The sequence below is a fragment of the Choloepus didactylus genome, chromosome 5, assembly GCF_015220235.1.
Source record: "Choloepus didactylus isolate mChoDid1 chromosome 5, mChoDid1.pri, whole genome shotgun sequence".
NCBI classification, from domain to species: Eukaryota; Metazoa; Chordata; class Mammalia; order Pilosa; family Megalonychidae; genus Choloepus; species Choloepus didactylus.
Window position 1 is genome coordinate 108,751,429 of NC_051311.1, and position 21,553 is coordinate 108,772,981.

The following is a 21,553-nucleotide window of genomic DNA, read 5'->3' on the forward strand; positions in this document are numbered from 1 at the left end:
AGGGCTGGAGGGGCGCTCTCTCCCTCTGGTTCCTGGACTCGGGTGGGGGTCGCCCCCGCGGTCCCGCGCGGGGTGGGGCGGGGCTACGGGCGCACCTGCCTGGCCCGGCGGGACTCGCGGCGACTGCGCGGACAGACGTCCGCACCGCCCCCCGCCCCAACCCGCGTCCCGCCGTGTGTTTACGTGGAGACGAAGATGGCGGCGGCGGTGACGGCGCTACCCGTGCGGCCGAGGGCAACCCGCCTGTGAGCGCGGAGACTTGTTCGACTGCGGACGTGGGGAGTGCCGGGCTCAGCCCTGCTCCTTGGGCCCCGGAGCTTGCTTATCCCTCCTTCTGAACCGACCTCTCCCTTCTATCCCCGATCCCTCCCTGTCTTCCCCCACCCTTCCCCGCAGAGACCATGGAGGACGAGGAGAGACAGAAGAAGCTGGAGGCCGGCAAAGCGAAGGTAGGAAAGCCGGCGGCAGCCGGGCCCGCGGTGGGAGGCGGCGGCTGGGAAGGGTAGGAGGGGGCCTGGGAAACGGAGATCGCAGCAGCCCGAGTGCGCTGCCTGGGAGAGAGGTGCTGCAGGGGCTTTATTTCCCTTTCGCCACCCTCTTCAATAGTAAGAAAGCTTCGTGGTACTACCTAACAAATGATACTTCCGTGATGATTGGATCTGATGGCTCCTTTCTCGTGATTGTCCAAATGAAACCCTTCTTTTACTCTATTGCTGTTATAAGCTGGTATTTACTGCTCCTAAATCTCCAACCTTTCACTTTTCTTTCTTTCTTTTTTTTTAAGGGAGTTCTCTGGGTGGTGCAGGCATTGTGTTTTCCACGTTGGGGATTTGGAGCTTTTCTTTATTCGGTAGGGGATTTGTGCCCTAATCATCAGCTTGACTTCCTTAGGTGGCACGCTGGCACTCTTGGGTGTGGGTGATTGGCCTGTGACAGCTGCCACAGCAGTGAATTGAGTGTGCCACAAGTGCCAGCTGTGAAGTTCGCTTTAGGGACGTTTTTTAAGCGTGCTTTGTATATTTGTGTTTGGAGGTCTTTGTCATGGCATGCGCTTTTGTATTGTGTGGAATGTTGATGCAGTCGGTGATTGGAATTCTGGGGACGACAGGTTCCCTATTCTAAGCGACATCTATAGAATTCCTGCTGAAAATACTTCAACGGTTTATTGTATATGTGCGTATATGTGTGTGTATCTGGTGAATCCTGATTTTATGCGTGTGTGTGTATGAGAAAGCTTGTAAAGTGCACAATACAAAATTATACACAGGTATCCCTCATTTGAGGGCTTTATGAAAAATTTGACAGACAAAATATAAATTAAGTAGCATGTTTCTTTTAAAAAGTTAATATTTGAGCATATTTCTTGGCCTCAGAGGCTTTCTACAGTGAAGTTACCTTTTATAGGTTATATTCTAATTTCCTTATCCGAGGTAATTGTTAACAATCCTACTTGAATCACAATTAAATTATAGCTGTTTTTCCTTTCTCCCTGCTCTCCTCCGGTATAAACAGACAAAGGAAACTGGGTCAATAATTTGGTAATCAACAAAAGGCCGTATTGCAGAGATGCAGTAGTAGATGCTCAGCGCAAGACTGTTAAATGAATAATATGTTAATTAGCTTCATAATCCATAAGATCCCACTATCAAAAGTCAAGGCTAAAGTGTGTATATGTACCCAGGTAAATTATTACTTTAGAATATATAAATGGGGGGAAGGGAAATGAGAGTATCTGCAGAATCCCTAAGTTATTTACATTTTGTGCAACCCTGAGGGTCTGAAGCAAGCTCTGTGCAGCCAAGGAAATAGACGTAAAGTGTGCAGTCCCTTCCAAAAGCATTGAAATTCTAATTAGACTGATTATGTCTTGTTTGTCTATTACCTCAGATTTTTAACTGCCTGCCCCAGAAGTATCGTTCCTAAATGTATGTGAAGCAGTCCTGCAGAGTATAGTTTGGACGTAACATCTCATAGTAGCTAGGGGATTTATTTAAATTGCTTGCCACAGTAATTGAAATGGCAGAATAGAATTCTAGTTTCTTTGTGTGAATGTGGGTTGTTGTTGGTTTTTGTTTTGTTTTGTTTTTGTCTTTTAAAATTCTATCTATTGGCATAAAAAAAATCTTTTTCTTTTAATTTTTTTATTGTAGAAGATTATCTTCTAGAGTTGAGTCCAGTATTTCCATTGAGAAATAGATATGTGAGGTTTATAAGGCAAGGTATATCTGCTGCAGAATTAGCTATGTAATATGAAAACACTGGAAACAACCTTCAAAGACAACATTAGGAGAATCATCTTCTCAGATATTTAAAGGGAATGGCATATTATGCAGCCATTAAAATGTTGGAGACTGATAGGAACATGGAAAATAGAGTGAAAACAGCATCATAAAAATAGTGCATATATTATTATCTGTGCTTGCAAGTTAGGACTGAAATACTTTGTATTATAAATGTGAAGTCATTCAGCAAGCCTATGTTGAATTCCTATTTTTTTATACCAAGAGCTGGAAATATAGAGGTGTTGACCTAGTCCCTGCTTTCAGTTTAATGGGAGAGACAGATACTGGATAATAAGAACAATGAGAGAAGAGGTGTAGTAGGATTTTGGGTGATCTTTTTACATTTGTTAAAATGTGTTAAATGCTGCTGCATCATCTTTAAGAATATTTTACAAAGAAAGCTGTTAATATTACACTACTAACGCAGCCCAGCATAATACCTATCAAATAGTAGGTACTCAATAAATAAATATTTGCTTTATGAATGAATGAGCAGAATGACTAATGAGTCGTACATGTTAGCATGGTTGTAATTTAATGACAGTATTCCAAAGTTCTCTTAATCAGAAGTCAGTTTTCTAACAGCTCTCACTTTATGTAGTCTTGGAACTGTAACTTGTGCTGCTTGTATTATATAAAGTTAGATATTTAAAGATCTCTTTTTTGTTTTTTGTTGTTCTTTTCCCTCCTTCCTTGCTATCATTTATCATTGCTAAGGACATGCTCGCCTTGCCTTGCTTCCCTTCTTCTGTCTCTTTCCCTAATTTGTTGTTTTAGATTTGCTGTAATTAGAGAGCACAGATAACTGAGTTTGATGGGATGGTTTGTAAAAAGTCAAGGGCTGTTAGAGCCTGATGCGTGAGCTTTATTTTTTTTTATTTATTTTTTCACTATTTGGAGGTTTGTTGGTTTACTATTCTCACCTATGTCCTGGGTTCTCAGCTATGTCCTGAGTATTGATGTTGCAAGAAGCCTGACCCATGGAGAACTGAGACATTACTGCATTATTAAGTAAATATTTTCAGAGCTTGGCTGACCCATTTACAACGTGCTGACCAGGACAGCAGTGCGTAGACTGTCCTTGTATTGAACCAAACTGTTCCAGCTCCACTTTAAATGACTTAATTTTTCCAAGTAAAATTATTTACAACACTATTTAAAGAAAGTATTGTAACATTAGTGAACAAAATTAGAGGATAGTTGTGTATTTAGCATAAAACTTTTACTCCTGTAGATTTATATCAGACATACTTTTTTTTAGAGGATAGTTGTGTATTTAGTATAAAACTTTTACTCCTATAAATATATATTAGACATACTTTTTTTTTAAGTTCTATTTAATCTGTAGCAGAATCCAGTAAAACCAAAACTTGAGACGAAGTGTTTAGCATTTTATAAATTGGCATTATTTGTCAAATAATTATTAAGAGTAATAAAAAAATTTTGCCTGTTGTATTCAGAAGCTTGATAATTATATAATTTTTGTTTGTTTAATGAGTGTTTTCAGTTTGAAGAGAATTGACTGTTGTGAACAAAAAAGGACATTGCTACATGAAAGCTGTATATTAGGTTAGTTATTCAGTTACTGGTTCCATTTGATAGAAAGTTAGTAATGATGTAAAATTGTTCTTTGCGTATTTCAGACACACTGCTCCACCATTAAGAAAGTTGCTCACCCTTCCTGTTTCTTTTAAACTTTCTGTTTTTTTTTAAAATACTCTTATATGTGATGTAAATTAAACTTAGTTTTCAGAGTGGATGCAGCAGTTTGATACCTTGATCAACATTTATTACATTGGTTCGTTGCCTGTGGTTTTAAAACTGTAATCCATGACCTTCAGGCTTTGCTGGAAAAAACATGGTTCTTAGAATGTGGGCGTTAAGAGAGAGAATATGGAGAAAAGAATGAGCAGGACAGGCTTCTTGAAGTGTATATTAAACAAAGGTCTCTGAGGAGAATCTAGGAAATTCCAGAGACAGGGGCAGAGAAATGAATGGGATAAAAGGCCCTATGATTCAATGAAGGGAGACTTAGCAAGGAGGTTTCTGGTGTCCTGTAAGAGAAACTGAATGTTGAATGATAGCACGTGGAAAAGAGAATATGAGAAAGATAGGATACATCTAAATATTCTGAGTATGACCAAGATAGGGGCAGAAAATTTGTTTTCAAGCAAAACAAGCACGTATTTTTATAAAAAGTTTTGTAGTAAGAATTAAACTGTGACTGGAAAATTTTTATCTTTCTTGAGCTACTGATTGTTGAAATTAAGTAAATTTCAATAGAAAGGTGTAATCACATTTCTAATGTAGAAGTTAGAAAAAGTAATCATGTAATAGCAATACTAATATTTATTTCCCAACAAGGTTCCACTAAAATTAAAAATCGAGCATCTTATTCAGTTGGTTAGAACCCCTTAAAAATTTAAATTTGGAAACACTACAGCATTTTTGAAATTTTACTTATTTAGGTTGTTTTGCATCTGATTTTTGGGTGACTTTATAATACTGCATTAGCTTCAGACTTTGGAGAAATTTATTTGCTTATTTGTTCAACCAGCATTTTTGAATGCCTACAGATATGCAGCTATGGACTTTTACTTAGCAAGCTTTTTTTTTTTTTCCCCATTTTTTAAATTGAGATGTATTTACATACCATACAATCATCCAAAGTGTACAATCAGTTGTTTACGGTACCATCATATAGTCGTGCATTCATTACCACAATCAGTGTTTGAACATTTTTATTACTCCAAAACAATAAAAATAAGAATAAAAATTTAAGTGAAATAGAGCACCCAAAACATCCTATTCCCCCATCCCCCCCATTAGTCATTTAATTTTTGTACCCATTTTCTATTCATCTGTCCATCCACTGGATAGAGGGAATGTGAGCCTCAAGGTTTTCACAATCACGTGGTCACACTGTGTAAGCTATATAGATATGCACTCATCTCAAGATTTAAGGCTACTGGGTTGCAGTTCAACAGTTTCAGCTATTTCCTTCTAGCTATTCCAATACAGTAAAAACTAAAAAGAGATGTCTATATACCGCATAATAGTTACCTCCAGAATAACCTCTCGACTCCATTTGAAGTCTCTCAGCCACTGAAACTTTGTTTCATTTCTCTTCCCCCTTTTGGTCAAGAAGTGTTTCTCAATCCCTCGATGCCAGATCCATGCTCATCCCTGGGAATTGTATCCCACATTGCCAGGGAAATTTACACCCCTGGGAGTCATGTTGCATGTAGTGGGGAAGGCAGTGAGTTTACCTGCTGAGTTGGCTTAGAGAGAGATGCCACATCTGAGCAGCAAAAGAGGTTCTCTTGGGGAGACTCTTAGGCACAATTATAAGTAGGCTTAGCCTCTCCTTTGCAATAACAGGCTTCATAAGGGCAAGCCTAAAGATCAAGGACTCAGACATCTAAATTGGTAGTCCTCAATGGCAAGCATTTATTTAAATTTTCATAAATTCTATGCTTTATTCTTGAATAATCCTGTCACAGTATGTGGATCTCACAGGTGTTTTGAAGGATAAATGAAGTAATGATTGAGAACCTTTCTTAATTCTTTTGGTGCTAGATATAAAGAAGCTATGATTATTTTTTGAGTACTAGAAGAGATTTTTCCCCCTTTAGTTAACTTTCAGCAAAGTCAGTTAGTTGATTTCAACTTCTGCTGTTGATGTGATACATTGTTAACCTCTTCATGATTTAGTAGTCTTCTGACTCTCAAAAGATGACCATGAAAAATTTTGCTTTTTAATTAACGTCCTAATACTCAGTCTAGGGCTGTATTTCTCAAGGTGTGGTTTGTGAAACCCTGGGGAGGGGGTTGCTTATTAAAAATACACATTTCTGGGTCCCACTCACTTCTGAGTCAGACTTTTCTTAATGAGCCCCCTAGGTGATTCTTCCCTAAAGTTTAAGAATTACTGCTATATGGTGGTGAGAGGACTTAATGTTTAATACTTCTTTTTAGCAACTATTTCCAATTTATTATTGCTAAGTGCTTAGAAAATTATTTCTGTCATTAATCCACTGTGGCCTTGTTTTGTTTTTGTTTTGTTTTTTAGGTAGGTCCCCTTTTTACAGCCTCGTATATATGTCTAAATGTATATATACATATATGCACATACGCGCACACACACACAGAAAGAGATCTCCAGTGGGATTATATTCCACCTTGATTTTATGAAGCCCTGTAGGTTCTGCCAAAATTTAAACTCTTGCTTCCTTTGAGTAATAGGTTCTTGGTAAGTTGATTAGAGCATGATGCTAAAGTTTGATTTTGTGTGGGCCAGTGAGTCATTCCATTCCATGGCCAGCTGTTTTACAAGTGCATGTTGTTGGTCAGAAGGGGCACCTGTTGAGTTTTTGGCTTGGTCATTGCCAATCCATTTCCAGTGTGGGAAGAAATAGCTCAGTACTGAAGAATCCTGTAATTTTATATATAAACACAGTAGATCTATACAGATACTTAACCAGTGTAAGATATTTTTGGTGTGGTCATACTGATTCCCCTTTTACTTTTAACATTTTGGTGATAGTAGTCCCCAGTATAAAACTTAGGATCCTTAATGCCAGTATAGTATAGGTATGCTGCAAGGTTTATAAAGCTTTGGTTAATTTACACATGGATTTAGCACTGTTCAAAATTTAGCATTATTACAGAAGTAGCTTTGCCTAAGTTATTTATTTAAATTTATAGATTCTTTCATGCTGTGTCAAATTCCTTTGTCCCCTTTATTTGTGAACTGTGTAGTGTTTGTTCTCAGTTGCCATCAGGGTTCTGATTCCTATTGTGGTCTTCTGTTCACTGAGATTTTTGTGTGGTATAGAAGTTTCTTTGAAAGTCTTAGGTTTTTGGTTTTTTTTTTTCCTTTTAAGAGATCATTTCTTTAAGCCCCAAAACTATTATTTTGACTATTCAGAACTACACTAAACTTCACTATACAAAATCCTAGTCTCTGAAGATTTGAATTTCCAAATTGTATTGATTGAATTAGTTCTCTGATTAACAGATCTCTGAAAAACTAAAGGAGTATAAAATCTAGGATCTCTGCCTTCTATTCTATTTCCAAACACACTATAAAATTCCTTCTTTACTAAGGATCACTCATTGTGGGCTCTATAATTAGGGCATATTTATTCCTCAGGGGTCTTGCTTTTACTCAAGATGATATTACCTTAGTCACTGTTTACTGAGGGAAGATAGAGACAGGGACCAATTACAAGTAAAATTTTAGTTCTCTATATTTATCAAGAATGAAATTTAATCTGTGGAAGTGTGTGTGGGGAGATTGGCTGGGGGTAGGGAGGGGCATGGGGCAGTGATCTAAGTTTCATCCCATCAATTATATTCTATTGACTGTATATGTGTATGTTGATTTCTGTAGTCAAATAAATTAGTAGATGTGTAGAGAATGTGTAAAGACTGCTTTAGCAAATATCTCCTGAAAGTTTATATATAAAATAATGATTTTTGGCTGAAAGTTAAAGGAACCCTACTTCTATTCATAGATAACTTGAAATATTTAGAAAATACTTTTGATGTAAATATTTTATATTTAATTTGCACGAATTCTTTTCATAATGAATACACAAGTATGAACATTTCTACCCTTGAACAGTAGGACTCTCACTTTTCCATTTGAAACACCCAATAGCAATTTTTATGTAGAGTTTGAGAAAAAGAGACGATAACTTGGGATTTTTTTAGTTGAGAAAATATGTATTTAAAAATAATCCTAAGGATGAAATAAGATATAATTTTAATAGTTCTGGGGGTTTACACCTTATGACAAGAGTCCATGTAGTTATTTTTCTCTTTTCTATCTCATGTACCATCATATTTTCTAGGCATGACAGTTTGTACCTATTCAGAAAGCATCTTGGTTGAAAACAAAAATTTTAACTTCTTTGATATTTATTTTCCTTCATTCATATACATAAACAAATGCCATTCATTTTTTAAATTCAAAATTTGTCTCATCCTTAGCCTTTATCTTGCTAGTCAAGTACCCAACAAAATCAAGCCTAGGTCACCTCACCTTCTATCTGGTTTCCCTGCCTTTAATTTTTTTCCAGTTCATCCTATACATTGTTACCAGTTTGATCTTAAAATGTCCCTTTCATTTTGTTACTTCTTTACTCAATATTTACTTTTCAGTCTTTCATATCAAATCCTAGATTTATTCATTCATTTAGCATTTATTTGAGTCTTTACTATACTCGAGTCAGTGGGAATTCAGAGATAAAGTCACAGACCTGCCCTGATGCTTTCACATTCTAATAGGATAGAAAGTCAACTACAATATTCTGAAGTTCAGGAAACCATTTATTTACTCATTTGGTAAATATAATTTAAAATTTGTTAAATTCTGGTAGGCCGACACATAAACAGATAATTATAAATACAGGATGGGTAATGTAATTCTGGATCTGTGAAAAGCGCAGAGTTGGAATATCTGATTTGGTCTTGGCTCTCAGGAAAGGCTTCTTGGATGGATAAACACTGAGTAAAGCCTTAAAGGACAGGGAGGAACTGGCTAGGTGAGAAGGGAGTGAGAGGTGAATGGAAGCATCTGGGAGAATGAGACAAGATGAACAGAGAACAGAGGTGTGAAGAAGTTTGACTTGTTTGGGGGCAAGGAGTAGAAGAGCTTGGTTTTATTGGAGTATAAAGCTGTTAGTAAGGTATCACAAGAGATTAGGCTGGAGAAGTAGGCCTGGACTGGATCTTTAAGACCCTTGAATCTGATATTAATGACGTTTTTATCCTATATGCTGTGGGGATTTATTGATGAGTTTTTAAGATGGGGAGTAATATGGTTATATAGATTTGCCTTTTAATTTTAGATAGGTCGTTTTGGCAGTGGTGTGGAGGATAGGTTGAGGAGATAAAACCATCTAGGAGTCTGTTGAAGTAATTTAAGTGAGAGACAGTGGAAGTAAGAACAGAAGTGGAGATAAATATTTTGAAGGCAATATTAGCAGAACTTGGCAATTGGTTGGAGCTGGAGGGTAAAGGAGAAAGACCATAGAAGGTTGGTATTGCTGCTAACCAAGATAAGAAAAATACAGGAAAAGGAACAGTTTTAGTTCTTGACCTTAGATGAGATTATGAAATCAGTTGTGGATATATTATATTAAAAGTTCTTTATGAGACATCTAAGTGGAATGTCCAATGGATAGTAGGAAATTTGTGTGTAAAGCTTGGAGGGGAGGTTTAAATGGAGATCATTTTTGAAGTCTTTGGTAAAACCTCCATTTAGAGGGCAGCAGCAGCTTATGAAAATGATACCTATTCTGAATTGGGAGGTTGTTTCGGAAGTGGTATCAGAGGATATAAATCTTAGTGAATTTTGAAGCATTAATAGGATTTAGGAATTACATATTAAGAAGTCTGATGGAAGAAAATATTATGTGACACAGAGGAGTCAGCATTTCAAAGGTGTGGAGGCATGAGAGAGCAAGACACATTAGGGGAACTATGGTAGATTAATATGGCTAGAGGATAGGAATGATGAGAAATGTGGTCTGGGTAAGGGAGGTTGCCAGTGGAAGAAAGAAGATGGATTTGATAATAGTAGTTAAGATTTTTTGAGCACTTGCTAGTGCTAGGCATTATGCTAAGGGTTTTACATTCATTAGCTCATTTAATCTTTATAACTCTTCTAAGAGCATAGATACTGTTGGTATCCCTATTTTATAAGTGGGAAGCCAGAGAGGTTAAATAATTTGCACAGTTACATAGTGGCAGAGCAGAGATTCAAACCCAATTTGTCTGACACAAGAGCTTGTGTTCTTAACTTCAACCTACACTGGCTCTTATCTCTGTGATCAATGTTTAGTAGGTAGGATTGAGAGGCCTTGGTAATTGGTTGTAAAGGGTAATAAGAAAGATGACTCCCAGTTTTCTCACTTGAGTAACTAAGGTGAAGCAGGTTTTAGTCTCTGAGATAGAGTACATGGACAGATATGGATTATAGGAGGATTTGAGGGATATGGATCTCTGAGATAGGAAGTATGGGCAGATGGGAGGGTATTTGAGTAAGATCAAAATGAATTTTGTTTTGGATATGTGGAGTTAGGGGTACATACAGGATATCCAAGAGGAATGATCCAGTGTAAAATTGAATGAATCTGGAGCTTAATGCAGAAGCCCATACTAGAGATAAGTGTTTGGGAGTTAGGAGCATTAAGATGATAACTGATATGCTAGGATGGGGAGCTCACTCAGGAAGAAGGCTGAGAGGAGATGCAGACTGAGAATTGAATGGAAGCACCCATCCTTAAAGAGTAGGTATAGGAAAAGCATTTGCAAAGGAGACTCAGACACAGACACAGACTATTTAGAAAGTCTGTGAAACTCAGGGAAGACAGAGTTTCAAGAATGGAGGAGTGGCCAGTTGTCAAATGTTGAGATGTTAAGTGTGATACTACTTGAAAAGTGACCATCAGCTTTAGCACCAGTTGGTCAGAGTAGGTATAATGGAAAGGGAAGTGTGGAATCCACATTGCTCTGGGATGAGGAATGAATGGGAGTCAGGAGAAAGAGGGGTAAATGCCAACTCCTTTTTCAAGGAGTATAATTTTAGTAGTTATGAACTTAAATTAGACCAGGCTGCCTGAATCAAATCTTGATGCTACCATTTATTAGCTTCTGTGATGTTAGGTGAGGTAGTTAACCTCTCTGTGCCTCCATTCTCCTCCTATAAAATGAGAATAATAACATTCCCTGTGTTCAGATTGTTATGAGGATTCATTAGAACATCATCAGGCTATGAAAAGTGTTCCAGAAGGGTTAGCCATCATCATCATTGTTGTCATTCTGGATCATGAAAGATAAAAATTTAATCAACAGAGGATTAATTAAGCAGAAAATTAGATTTGAAAAGTTATCTGGGACCAGATGATGAGGAGCCCATATATATCACTTAAAGTAATATGGATTTTATCCCAAAAGTAGCAGGAAACCGTTAAACAATGTGTGTTTGGCATGTTTAACCTTCAAGAGGTTATGCATCTCTCAAAAAATATATCCCATATTGAGGTTGGTATACTGCCACCAGGTGGTGTTATATGCTATTGATCTTCAGATGAAGCATTAAAACCACCATGTTTCTTTTTTTTTTTTTTGAATGTAAAATATTGACTGGATTAAAATCGCTCTTGTTACAAAAAAAGTGAAGGAGAGAAAAGAGAGGGTTGTTGTAAAGATACAGAGACTTAAAAAAAAGTCACAGAAGTGTGGTTGGTCCTCATAAGAAACTGAAAAGCCATTAGGAACCAGTGCCATTCTCTCCATCAGCTCTTCTCATGTTCATAATATCTGATTCTTCTTTCTTGCAGACCATTTTCCTCTATCCACATATCTATTTGCATCTGACCCAGATTGATGGGATTAGTCCCCAAATATTTTCTGTCCGATGGCGTTGCTTCCCATTATATATATATATTTTTAAAAAAAAGAAAGGGTAAAGAAAAATTATTTAAATAGTGGGAACAAATTCATTCATGAACTAAGTATCTGTCCCAGTGGATCCTACACTTTGTTCTACATTAGAAGCATCTTGAAAACTTGAAAAATTTTCAGTCTGTCATATCACATATCAAAATCAGAATATCTGAGGGATGGAGTCAGCCATCAGTATTTTTTGAAGATCTTCAATGTGCAGCAAAGTTTGGGAAACACTGACATAGCCACTTTGCTTGGCTCTGCAACATAGAGTAATTATAACATACCTCTTAAAAGCCAGATAATTTATTTGGTTTGCAACTGAAGAAGTACTAACACTTTAATGCCAGGAGGAAAACTGGTTGTATTGAACACAGAGAAAAGTATTTCAGCTTGCATCATAACTGGTCAGATGATCATGTAAAGTGTATTGTAGAGGTAATTTTAGGGGTATTTCAAGAGTAGTATAGATATATGTGATTTTTGCATCATGTACTGATTTTAGAATCTGTCCTCTATAGATGATACATTTCCTCTTTTATCTTTGGGAACAACTTTCTTACCTCTTTGCTCCCTAATTACAAGAGAAGAATCTAATCTTCTTACCTTTTCTTTCTTACCAAACTAGGATGGGAAGAGAGACATGGATGTCACATGAATGATGGTTAGTAGCTGGGAGTACTGGCCAGTTCCCTCAAAAAAGAAGCTCTATAAACCCTGGCAATCCTTACATTAAATATGTTTTACCTACAAAATAATATCTACAAAATGTTTATTAAAATTAATAATAAAAAGAACATATCTATACCCATCAACCAGCTTAAGAAACAGACAAGTATGAATATATTTGAAACCTTTACCCATCTCATCCCACCACTTCACCACCCAAAGTAATTGTAATTCTGAATTTTGTTTATCATTACCTTGCTTTTCTATATCATAGATATAGGTATAAATAAACAATGTTTCCCTGTTTTTTGAACTTTGTGGAATGGAATCATACTGTATGTAGTCTTCAGTGATTTGGTTTTTGCTCAATATTATGTAGAGCATGTTCATTCCTGCATAGTATTCAATTATATGAGTATTCAGTATCCATTTTCACAGCTATGAGTATTTGGTTTGTTTCCAGTTTTTTTTTTTGTAATTACAAATACTGCTGCTGTGTTCATTTTTGTCCATCTTCTGGTGCACATGTGCAAGGATTTCTGCATGTACAGCATGTGCCAAGGCCTGAGAGGTGTCCAGAGACCATGATCACTTGTTCCCTTAATGACTGACTGTGTTGGGGAATGGGTTAGGAAGAGGCAGGGAAGCCAAAAGCAAACTGATAATTTGTGTGCTTATTATATGCCTGTTTTCCTCGCATACATGGTCTCTGGCTGTTATCTCTTGGAGCTTATATTAGTCATGGTTCTCTAGGGAAACAGAATCAACAGGAGATAATCTGTAAATATGAGATTATAAAAATGTCTTACACAGTTGTGGGGATGCACAAATCCAAATTCTGTAGGGCAGGCTGTGAGCTGGCACTCCAATGAGGGTGTTCAGTGAACTCCCCAGGAGAGGCTGGCTGGCTAAAGAAGAAGTGAAAGTTCTCTCTCTTCTACCTTAAAGTCTTAAGCTGATTGGATTATATCCAACTGATTGAATTCTCTCATTGTGGAAGATATCCCTTTCATTGATGTAATCAGCCACAGATGCAATCAATTGACTTATGATTTAATAAGCCAGCCTTCTGGTTTGTTAACCAGCCATGAAATATCCTTGCAGTAATGGTTAGGCCAGTGCTTGCTTGACCAGACACCTGGGCGCCATCACCTGGCCAAGTTGACACATGAACGCAACCATCACAGTACACCCCTTGTCAACTTGGCAGTATACACATCACCTTAAACCATACTTAATCTCTAAATAGAACACAGTAACAGACACATGTTTTACCTGACAAAACTCAGCTGTCCTGCATACAACTGGAAATGCACTAAATCTCTCCAGAATAGGGTGCAAGCCCTTGAGTAACATTCACTCTAAAGTTGATATCCTGTAACTTGAATACTATGAAATGAACACTACAGCTAGTGTCATATGATAAGAGAATAAGATAGAGAAGAAAACGGTATTTGCTTTATGTACAAATACAAACATATTCATAACAAAATGAACTATTCATGCCATCGCAGTCCTCTTTTCTATAACTGGTCATGTGGTTGTAGTTCATATTTATCACTACCTTCTTCCATTATTCATTCAGTGTTCCCTTAACTCTTCAGCTGGCCATGGTTCCTTGCTTGGTGAGGTGACACAAACCTTCATTCCTGAAGTTTCTTGGCCATTGGTAGCCCTGCCTGGATTGAGTTGTTGCAGTTTTCCATTGACTTTAATCACAGGGCATGGTAGTACTAAGGGACACCCTAGGGAATCTCCTGTATTCCGGGAAAACTCTTCTTTACTTCCATTGTGTAGTTGTAGTCCTATTTCCCCTTGATAGTCAGGATCAGTCACCCCAGCCAGTACAGTAATCCCCTTCCTTGCCTGTTGATTCAGAGGCATGAGAAACCCAATATGGCCAGGTGGGCAGTCTTAACTTACAGTTCAGTGGAATTATTCTTGTGTCTCCTGGTGGGAGCACTCCTCCTTTTGGAACTAAGACTTGTAGACCAGCAGAGCTTAGGGTTGCAGGGACAGGAAGCAAAAATTTTCCTAGTGATAATCACTAGGGGTGATAATGAATGGTGCCACTCCCATTTCCACCCCTTGATTCCTGAACCTGGGAATTCTGGCTGTGGGAAAAACAGCACCATGGAATAGATGCTGATTCAGAGCATACACAGCCTCCTGGAGAACACTGCCCCAGCCCTGCAAGGTATTGCCACCTAGTTGGTGCCATAACTGAGTCTTCAAAAGGCCATTGCACCATTTTATCAACTCAGCTGCCTCTTGATGATGGGGAACATGGTAAGACCAGAGAATTCCATGGGCATGTGTCCATTCCCGCTCTACATTTGCTGTGAAATGGGTTCCTTGATCAGAAGCAATGCTGTGTGAAATACCATAACGGTGGATGAAGCATTCCGTAAGTCCATGGATGGTAGTTTTGGCAGGAGCACTGCGTGCAGGGAAGGCAAACCCGTATCTGGAGTATGTGGCTCTTCTAGTTAGAACAAATCACTGCTCCTTCCATGATGGAAGTGGTCCGATGTAACCAACCTGCCACCAGCTAACAGTCTGATCACCTCAGGGAATGGTGCCATATCGGGACTGAGCATGGGTCTATGCTGCTGACAGATTGGACACTCAGCAGTGGCTGTGGCGACATCAGCCTTGGTGAGTGGAAGTCCATGTTGCTGTGCCTATGCATAACCTCCGTCCTTACCACCGTGGCCACTTTGTTCATGAGCCCATTGGGCAATGACAGGAGTGACTGGGGAAAGAGGCTGACTGGTATCCACAGAACGGGTCATCTTATCCATTTGATAATTAAAATCTTTCTCTGCTGAAGTCACGCTCTGGTGAGCATTCATATGGGACACAAATATCTTCATGCTTTTTTGCCCACTCAGAAGGTCTATCCTCATACCTCTTCCCCAGACTTTTTTTGTCACCAATTTTCCAATCATGTTCCTTCCAAGTCACTGACCATCCAGCCAAACCATTAGCAACGGCCTGTGAATCAGTATACAATTGCACCTCTGGCCAGTTCTCCTTCCAAGCAAAATGAACAACCAGGTGCCCTGCTTGAAGTTCTGCCCACTGGGAGTATTTCCCCTCACCACTGTCCTTCAGGGACATCCCAGAAAGGGGCTGCAGTGTTAACAGCTGTCCACTTTTGGGTGGTACCTCCATATCATGCAGAATCATCTGTAAACCAGGCTCGAGTTTTTTCTTCCTCAGTCAGCTGATTGTAAGGAACTATCCAAGATGCCATAGCTCTGAGCTGGGAAAGAAAAGGTAATGGGGCAGTAGTGGGGGCTGTGGGCCTTTGTGCCACTTGCTCATGTAACTTGCTTGTGCCTTCAGGACCCACTCAAGCCCTATCTCGTATATACCATTTCCATTTTATGATGGAGTGCTAGTGTGCATGCCCAACTTTATTGCTTCATAGGTTGGACAACACCCAATTTATGATAGGTAACTCAGGTCTCATGGTAACTTGGTGGCCCATGGTTAAGTGTTCTGTCTGTACTTAGGAGAGTAGTTATCTGCAGAGGACAGTAAAGTTTTACTCCAAAATCCTAAGGGCCTGCATTGTGATTCTCCTGTAAGAGCCTGCTAAAGCCTCCAAACAGCATCTCTATTTGCCACTGACACTTCCAGCACCATTGGATCAGCTGGATCATATGGTCCAAGTGCCAGAGCAGCTTGCACGGCAGCCTGGACCTTATCTTGTTCTAGTACCCACTCAAAACTAGAAGCTTTTCTGGTCACTTGGTAAATGGGCCAGAGTAGCACACCCAAATGAGGAATATGTTGTCTCCAAAATTCAAAGAAGCCAACTAGCTGTTGTGCCTCTTTTTTTGGTCACAGGAGAGGCCAGATGCAACAGCTTATTTGTGCCGGTTGAATGTATAATGTCCCCCAAATGCCATTATCTTTGATGCAGTCTTGTGTGGGCAGACATATTAGTGTTGATTAGATTGTAATTCTTTGAGTGTTTCTGTGGAGATGTGCCCCACCCAGCTGTGAGTGATGACTCTGGGTGGTTTTTGTCACCAATTTTCCAATTGGTGTTGGAGGTGTTACCCACCCTTTCAGGGTGGGTCTAAATTGAATCACTGGAGCCATATCAATGAGCTGACAAACAGAGGGAACTCAGTGCAGCTGAGAGTGACATTATGAAGAGGAGCTACAGCCAAGAGGGACACTTTGAAGAAAGCACAGGAGCTGCAGATGAGAGACAGTTTGAAGATGGCCGTTGAAAGCAGACTCTTGCTCTGGAGAAGATAAGAGAGGACAAATGCCCCAAGTGCAACTAAGAGTGACATTTTTGGGGAACTGCAGCCTAGAGAGGAACGTCCTGGGAGAAAGCCGTTTTGAACCCAGAACTTTGGAGCAGACGTCAGCCACATGCTTTCCCAGCTAACAGAGGTTTTCTGGACACCATTGGCCATCCTCCAGTGAAGGTAGCTGATTGCTGATGTGTTACCTTGGACACTTTATGGCCTTAAGACTGTAACTATGTAACCAAATAAACTCCCTTTTATAAAAGCCAATCCGTCTCTGCTGTTTTGCATTCCGGCAGCATTAGCAAACTAGAACATTATCCTTCAGCTTAGAAGGGATATCTTGACATTCCCCACACCACTGGACATCCAGAAATTATACTTAGGTGGTAGGTCCTTGTATTTTTGTTGGATTTATCTCCCATCCTCTGACATGCAAATGCCTTACCAATAAGTCTAGAGTTGTTGCTACTTCTTTCTCACTAGGTCTAATCAACATGATGTCTTGTGGGAGGGAGAAATGATCAGTGTCCGTGTGGACAAGATTATGACATAGGGCTGGAGAGTTGATATACCCCTGAGGTAGGACAGTGAAAAAAGCATTTGCCAACTCAGTAGCTGCAAACCATAGTATGTGTTGATTTGCTCAAGCAATGATACCACATCTGGGACAGCAACTGCAACCTGAGTCACTACCTGGTTAAGTTTACAATAATCCTCCCCTGTCTGGAGAGATTAATCCTCTTTCACCAGATGGAACATAATGTCCTGAGGTAATTGGCTTGAAGGATACTTCTAATTCTTTTCATGATCCACCCCCACCACCACTCTTTTCTTCCAGGCCTGTGGCTAGACTAAAGTCCCAACAGACCCCAACAGGTACATAGTGTGACCCATGAGGAAGTATGCTATACTCCAAAAGAACTGCATGAATTTTTCAATTTATGTAGACAGAAATCAGGGGAATGTATGTGGGAATGGATATTGAGCATGTGGGATAATGTTGGAAGGAAAATAAAGTTGGATCAGCCTGAATTTATTGATGTCGGCCCACTAAGCAGAGATTGTGCATTCAGTGTTGTAGCTTTAGGGGTTAGAAAAGGCTTTAACAGTTTGGGTGGTTGGCTGAAACATGGATCAAAAGGTGGACAACATTACCTGCAGTTGAAATGCTAGAACTGCCCTGGTATAATGTAGAGGAAGGGATCCAAAGGCTTAGAGAGATTGGAATGTTAGAGTGGATTTTTCATGGAAGGCCTGCTCATATACCCCACTCCTGGTACCAAGCTGTATTAGTCAGGATTCTCTAGGGAAACAGAATCAACAGGAGATATCCGTAAATATGAGATTTTGTAAATGTGTCTCACCCAACTTTGGGGATGCATGAATCCAAATTCCATAGGGCAGGCAGCAAGCTGGCAGCACCGAGGAAGAGCTTCGATGAAATCCCCAAGAAAGACTGGCTAACTGAAGAAGAAAATTTCCGTAGGGTAGACTGCAAGCTGGCTCTCCGATGAGGGTCTTCAGTGAATTCCCCAGGAGAGGCTGGCTGGCTGAAGAAGTGAAAGTTCTCTCTCTTCTCCCTTGAAAGTCTTCAACTGATTGGATTAAATCCCACTGATTGGATTCTCTTACTGCAGAAGATACTCCTTTGTTAATGTAATCAGCCACACATGCAGTCAGTTGACTGATGATTTAATAAACCAATCTTATGTACATTTAAGGCGTTAGTATGGGAACTCCTCTTGTCCTGATTTCTTTAAAGAAGACTCTCTAAAAGAGGTATGGTTGAAGAGTTTTCTAGCTATGAAGGAAATAACTTGGCATATGTCAGAGTCAGAATTCATAAATTCAACAAATATTTATTGACCTCTTATAAGATGTGCAGCCCTATGCTAAAGACAGGGCAAGTAGTGATAAATAAAACAGATACAAGGCCTACTCCCATGAATTGTAATCCAGAAAGGAAAAACAAATTAAAGAAATACAGATAAACACAGGAAGATATTATTTCAAGTGATAGAATGTGCTTTGAAGAAAAAGTACAGGTACTTGGAGAGTCTATAACAGAAAGACTTAATTTTGATGGGGATGGGGGAAGAAGTTAGGAAATGCCTTATGTAGAAAAGTACGTGGAAACTGGGATCTGAAAACAGATAAGAGTTAACTAGACTGAGAGACCAGAATGTGAAAATGCACTGAGGCAGCAAAGAGCTTGAGCAATGTGTGAGGGAAAGTGTACTATAAGATAAAGAGGGAGAGACAGCATGATCAGGAAGGTCTTATAGATTGTGATATGACATTTTGTTTTATCCTTTGTGTGGTGGGTAGCCATTGAAGGTTTAAAAATAGATGATGTATGTTCCATGTATGAAGAGAAATTACAAGGGGATGCAAAATTTGTGATTTAGGAATATAGGAGCAGTTTTGGACAGAAAGTTAGAATAAAATATTTGAGTTTGATTTCTACAGAAGTTTACAAAAGGTGAACTTCTGAGAAATTGGGACTCTGACTATTTGATAAGAAATGAACTATACATATTTTGTGTTGTGGCTGTACTTGGTGGAAAAACCTAAATTAGAAAGTTATGGGAGAACCTAAGATGGCGGCTAGGTGAGACAGGGCAAAAAAACACCTCTGTGAAAAATACTAGATAAAAGCCAGAAAGTGACTCAGAACACCAGTTCCCAGCAATGCACCAGCCGGACAAGGTCTGCTAAATCCACAGGGACTGTGCACTTGGTGAAACCAGGAGTCTGCATTCTGAAACGAGTGAGTGAGCTGGCTGAAAGTCTGGCAGCTGCGCTATGGTGTGGGGAAACCGTGGTTGGCATTTGGAGATGGACTAGTTCCTTTAGAAAAAAGCAAACAAACCGGGGAGCGGCTGCAGTTAATACGGTGAGAACCGCACAGTGAAGCAAAGCAGGAGTGGACTGTGCCAACGTCTCGGCATCTGGCATGGAGGATAGCCTGCTGCTGATTGTCTCAGGGCCAGGGGGACAGAGGGGAGCCAAAAGGAGAAAGATACCGTGCCCCTTGCAGCCATCTCCCCAGCGGGCTGGGGATGCTCCTGCCTGGGCCCGACCCACAGCCCAGAGCTGCGCCGAGAAACCCAATGTGACGGGGAGTTTTTCCCGCAGTACCACGCACATGCCACAGTATCGGCCCAGCCGTGGACAGTGAGTGGCCTTTGGTGCACCCGCAGCTGGTTGTCCCGGAGCTGGGAAGGCGGAGCTGTGTGAGGAGGCGAAGATTAACACACCCCATTCAGCTATCTTTGCAGCAGGCTGGGAGCTCCCCTGCACGACCTGGCAGCCCAGGGCTTCCCTGGAGGGCCGGCGTGCACTTGTGGCGTGGCATGGCCTTCCCTCGGCAGAGGTCCTGGAAGAGCATGGCTGAGAGGGGAGACCAGCTCAGAAATCCCAGGGACCCTACGCAAATGCCGGGGACTGTGGCAAGACTGAAATGAAGGCTTAGACTCTTGCAACAGCTGGGAACACCTGGGAGGTTTGATTATTAAAGCTCCCCTGCCTCCCTAACCACCCCACATACAGGGTGGATAGCACCAACAACACACCCAAACTTAGTGCGCCAACTGAATCCCACAAGAATCAGACCCCCACACACCACAAAGACAAAGTTGGGGAGAACTGACTTGAGGGGAATAGGAGACTCGTGGATGCCATCTGCTGGTTAGTTAGAGAACGTGTACGCCACCAAGCTGTAGATCTGACAAATTAGAGATTGGTATTTTTTATGTCCGGAAAGAACCCTATCAAGTAAAGCAAATGCCAAGAGGCCAAAAACGACAGAAAGTTATGAGGTTAAGTAGCCCCAACCAAACCATCTGGAGTTACTTTTGCTCAAGGTATCTTTTCCATATCTTGTTTTCTGTTAAATGCTGTAGGAAATACAAATTTAAAAAGTTGATTTACCTAAGCAGAGACGAAGTAAAACCAAAAATAAGGGAAAATGAAAAGTTAGTCTCTTCAAAAAGAATTAAAATCCTTGAATCCTTAGAAAGGATTATTTTATCATTTTTCCAAAAATCTATTAGCATTAAATGGCCACTTAAAACCTCTAGTTGTACTTTTGCTTTAAAATTATTTTTAAAAATTAGGGTTGGAATCCACCACATTGCCTTTTATTCATTCATCCTATTTTTACTACCTGTGTGCCAAACACTGTGCTGGGTGGTTGCTATCCAGTGGTGGGCAATGTGTTCACAGCCCTTGCCCTTATCAGGCAATACTAAATCGCGCGTACCTATCTGGTGAGGGAAGTCTAAACTTTTCATATACTTTGTAGCAGGAGGGGGCAAACTTTTTCCCTCAAGGGCCAGAGAGTTGATATTTTAGGTTTTGCCAGCCATATAGTCTCCATTGTTACATGAAAGCAGCCATTGGCAATACATAAAAGAAAGGGCATAGCAGCATTCTAATAAAACTTTATTTATGGACTCTGAAATTTTAATTTCATATAATTTTCACATGTAACAAAACATTAAATTTTTTTTAACCATTTAAAAATATAAAAATCAGTTTCAGTTGGTGGCCATACAAAACATGTGACAGGCCAGATTTGGCCTATGGGCCATAGTTTGTTGTCTACTGCTTTATAGCGATGAAGTGTGATGAAGTACTTACTATGTAAGAGAAAAGCAGAATGCTATAAGAACACAGCAGAAGTTCCTTTGAGGTAATGAAAAAGTTGGGGTAATGTATTTTGGAGATGGTAGAACAATATTGTAAAGTAATTAATACAACTGAATTGAACACTTGAAAGTTGTTTAAATGGGAAATGTTGAGTTGTATACACCTAAATAAAATTAAAAGTAAAAAAAAAAAATCCTTTTTATTGGAGTAGGA

At 39.6% G+C, this 21,553-nt stretch overlaps 1 protein-coding gene across 10 annotated transcripts in view; it reads left to right on the forward strand.

Moving 5' to 3' along the window:
* Positions 1–212: 212 nt before the first annotated feature.
* The window catches only part of AKAP9 (A-kinase anchoring protein 9), a 168,833-nt gene continuing 147,492 nt past the window's right edge, over positions 213–21,553 (forward strand). For all 10 annotated transcript variants that reach the window (XM_037836629.1, XM_037836631.1, XM_037836632.1 and 7 more), the window contains exon 1: positions 213–449. In XM_037836629.1, the coding sequence (XP_037692557.1) occupies positions 402–449 (48 nt within the window). In that variant the 5' untranslated portion in view covers positions 213–401. The remainder of the gene's footprint in view (positions 450–21,553) is intronic.